At 34.2% G+C, this 2,257-nt stretch overlaps 1 protein-coding gene across 1 annotated transcript in view; it reads right to left on the bottom strand.

Annotated features, from left to right (window-relative positions):
* TBC1D12 (TBC1 domain family member 12) overlaps positions 1 to 2,257 on the bottom strand; it is an 89,253-nt gene that overhangs the window by 7,566 nt on the left and 79,430 nt on the right. Inside the window, exons 8-9 of the mRNA XM_007471587.1 lie at positions 1,628 to 1,716; positions 678 to 749 (exon numbers count right to left, since the gene is read on the bottom strand). Coding sequence (XP_007471649.1) covers positions 678 to 749; positions 1,628 to 1,716 — 161 coding nt within the window. The remainder of the gene's footprint in view (positions 1 to 677; positions 750 to 1,627; positions 1,717 to 2,257) is intronic.

Genomic DNA, 2,257 nt, shown 5'->3' with positions numbered 1-2,257 from the left:
AAGGAGGAGGCCCGCGTATTGCAAAAAAAAAAAAAAAAAGATAAGTATTAACTTAGGAGGATGAAAAGAATGGAAAATAATATAAACAGTAGATAAAAGATGTCAACAGCATTTTAGAAATTTTAATTTAACTAAATGGAGAATGTTGAAACTAAAATATGTGCAGAGGAGGAAGCCAATAAGCAGCAAGCCAATTCAGCCACAAAATCTGGAAAGCTCAGGACGTGGAGTTATCAGGTTCCTCTAAAATTGAAAGGTAGGGCTAAAACTAGGATTGGTTGAAAATCTGTGAAAGGAGCAAATCCCCTCCTCTATCCTGTATGGATAGGTATCCATCTACCTTTCCCTCAACCCAGCAGAACATAAGAGGTTTATCTCTGAAGGGACAGTCAGGAAAAGGAGAGTTAGGGAGAAGGGGAGAAGGCACCACAGCAGGAACAATAAATAAAAGTTTACAAATTGAATGGTAAAATCCCCAGCTGCTCTCCGAGAAAGCTGGCTATCAGTCTCATAAGCCTCTGGTAGGTGATGGGAGGATTCCCCTCCGGGTAAGTTAATATGACCAAGAAAAAAAACATAAAGATACAGACATTTGGGAGCTAATACAACATAAGATATTATGAGGTAAGAGAGATAAAATGTTTATATTCAAAAAACTGACTGAAACAGATACTTACATAACCAACATCAGGTCTGTAACATGTATATGCCCCTAATATACTATGTAAGACATCATGATATGGGCCACCCTTAGAGGAGAGAAAAATGAAATGTCAAGCTATACAAATAACTGTCTCTAAGTTAATTCTCAAAAAACATGTTAATAAACTTTACATTTCCTAAATGACTAGTTTTAGTATACTTCATCACTCCGCAAAGATGTTTTCTAAAGTATGAATAAAAAATATTTAATTATGGAAAACCAAAAAAGCCAAATAAACTCACTTGATGGATGGATACAAGCTATGTAGTTTGTGTGCAATTTTAAAGATGTCTAAATTTGGTACAATAAAATTATAATGAAAATAGATTCTTTCATTTGCTATAATACAGTTTCAGCAAGAGAAAACCATCAAGCTACACGAAATTAAGTTTATTAATAATTTTAATCTTAATGGTAAAATTTTTAATCTCATTTTATCAATATAAAGATAGAAGAATTCCATGAATAAAGACTTGAGTCACATAGACATATAAAATGTAATCATTTCTCTCCTCATAAAATATAAACAACTTCATAACAGCCTCGGCACAAAAAATAAACTGTTTCTTCCTATTTCAATAGTATAATTATGAAAAATTTTAAAGTTTTGGAACAAACTTCTTTAACCAGGCAAAAGTGTTAAAATTTAAATATTTTACAGAATAGAAAGTGAAACAAAGAAATTCACTTCAGTGAAAACTCATCAAGTACCTTTATGTGCTATGTTAACTGCAATGCATTCAAACAGTGGAATAAAATAACAGAAATGCCTTTACTCTTTTCCTACTAGTTCTACATTTTTTATATAAAGGTCCACAATTTTTACAGTTTTGCCTTTTAAAAAATAAGAGCTATGCATTTAGAGAATTTGTTCCCTTGGATTAAAAAAAAATTAGTTGTTACAAGTTGGTTAGAAATCCTTACCTTCTGAAAGATGTAGAGAGATGGAAATGTACGGGATATGTCCAACTTAATTAATTCCAGACTGGCCTCCCGATCAGCAACAGATACACCTGCATTTGCCAGTTAGATAAAATTGAAATGATTTCTTGACTATACCAAGTTCAATCTTACCAACACAGAATGATCACACAGCATATATGTTACTTAAGGAAAGTTAAAAGCTGAATAATTAAGAAATTTAAAGAAATGCCATATAGCTTCTGCTGGAACTTAGAGCCTCTAATAGGACGAAAGTATCTATACATTTATCAGAAAGTTTTATGGTGAAAGATTTCTGCTTCTGGGTTTCATAGAAGGTAGGGGAAGGCTACTGCTGCCACAGTAACAACTAGGAAAAAGAACCAATTTCAAATACCACTTGTTTTAAAAAAAGGCATAAGAGGGACTTCCCGGGCAGTCCAGTGGTTAGGACTCCATGTTCTCACTGCTGAGGGCCAGGAAAGCGGTCTAAAGGATTTAAATCCCAGAAAGAGAAGAGCCTTCCCTTTCCTAGGTGAGTGGATACCAGTGGCCATTTTTCTTCCATTCTGCCAAGTCTCAGAATGGGCTCAGGATTGAGCCTCCATAGACAAAGGTACTCTGCTTAGGGAA

Source organism: Lipotes vexillifer, unplaced genomic scaffold (genome assembly GCF_000442215.2).
Source record: "Lipotes vexillifer unplaced genomic scaffold, Lipotes_vexillifer_v1.1 scaffold325, whole genome shotgun sequence".
Lineage (NCBI taxonomy): Eukaryota > Metazoa > Chordata > Mammalia > Artiodactyla > Lipotidae > Lipotes > Lipotes vexillifer.
Note: the sequence above shows the minus strand (reverse complement) of the source record. Positions and strands in the feature narration are given on the sequence as shown.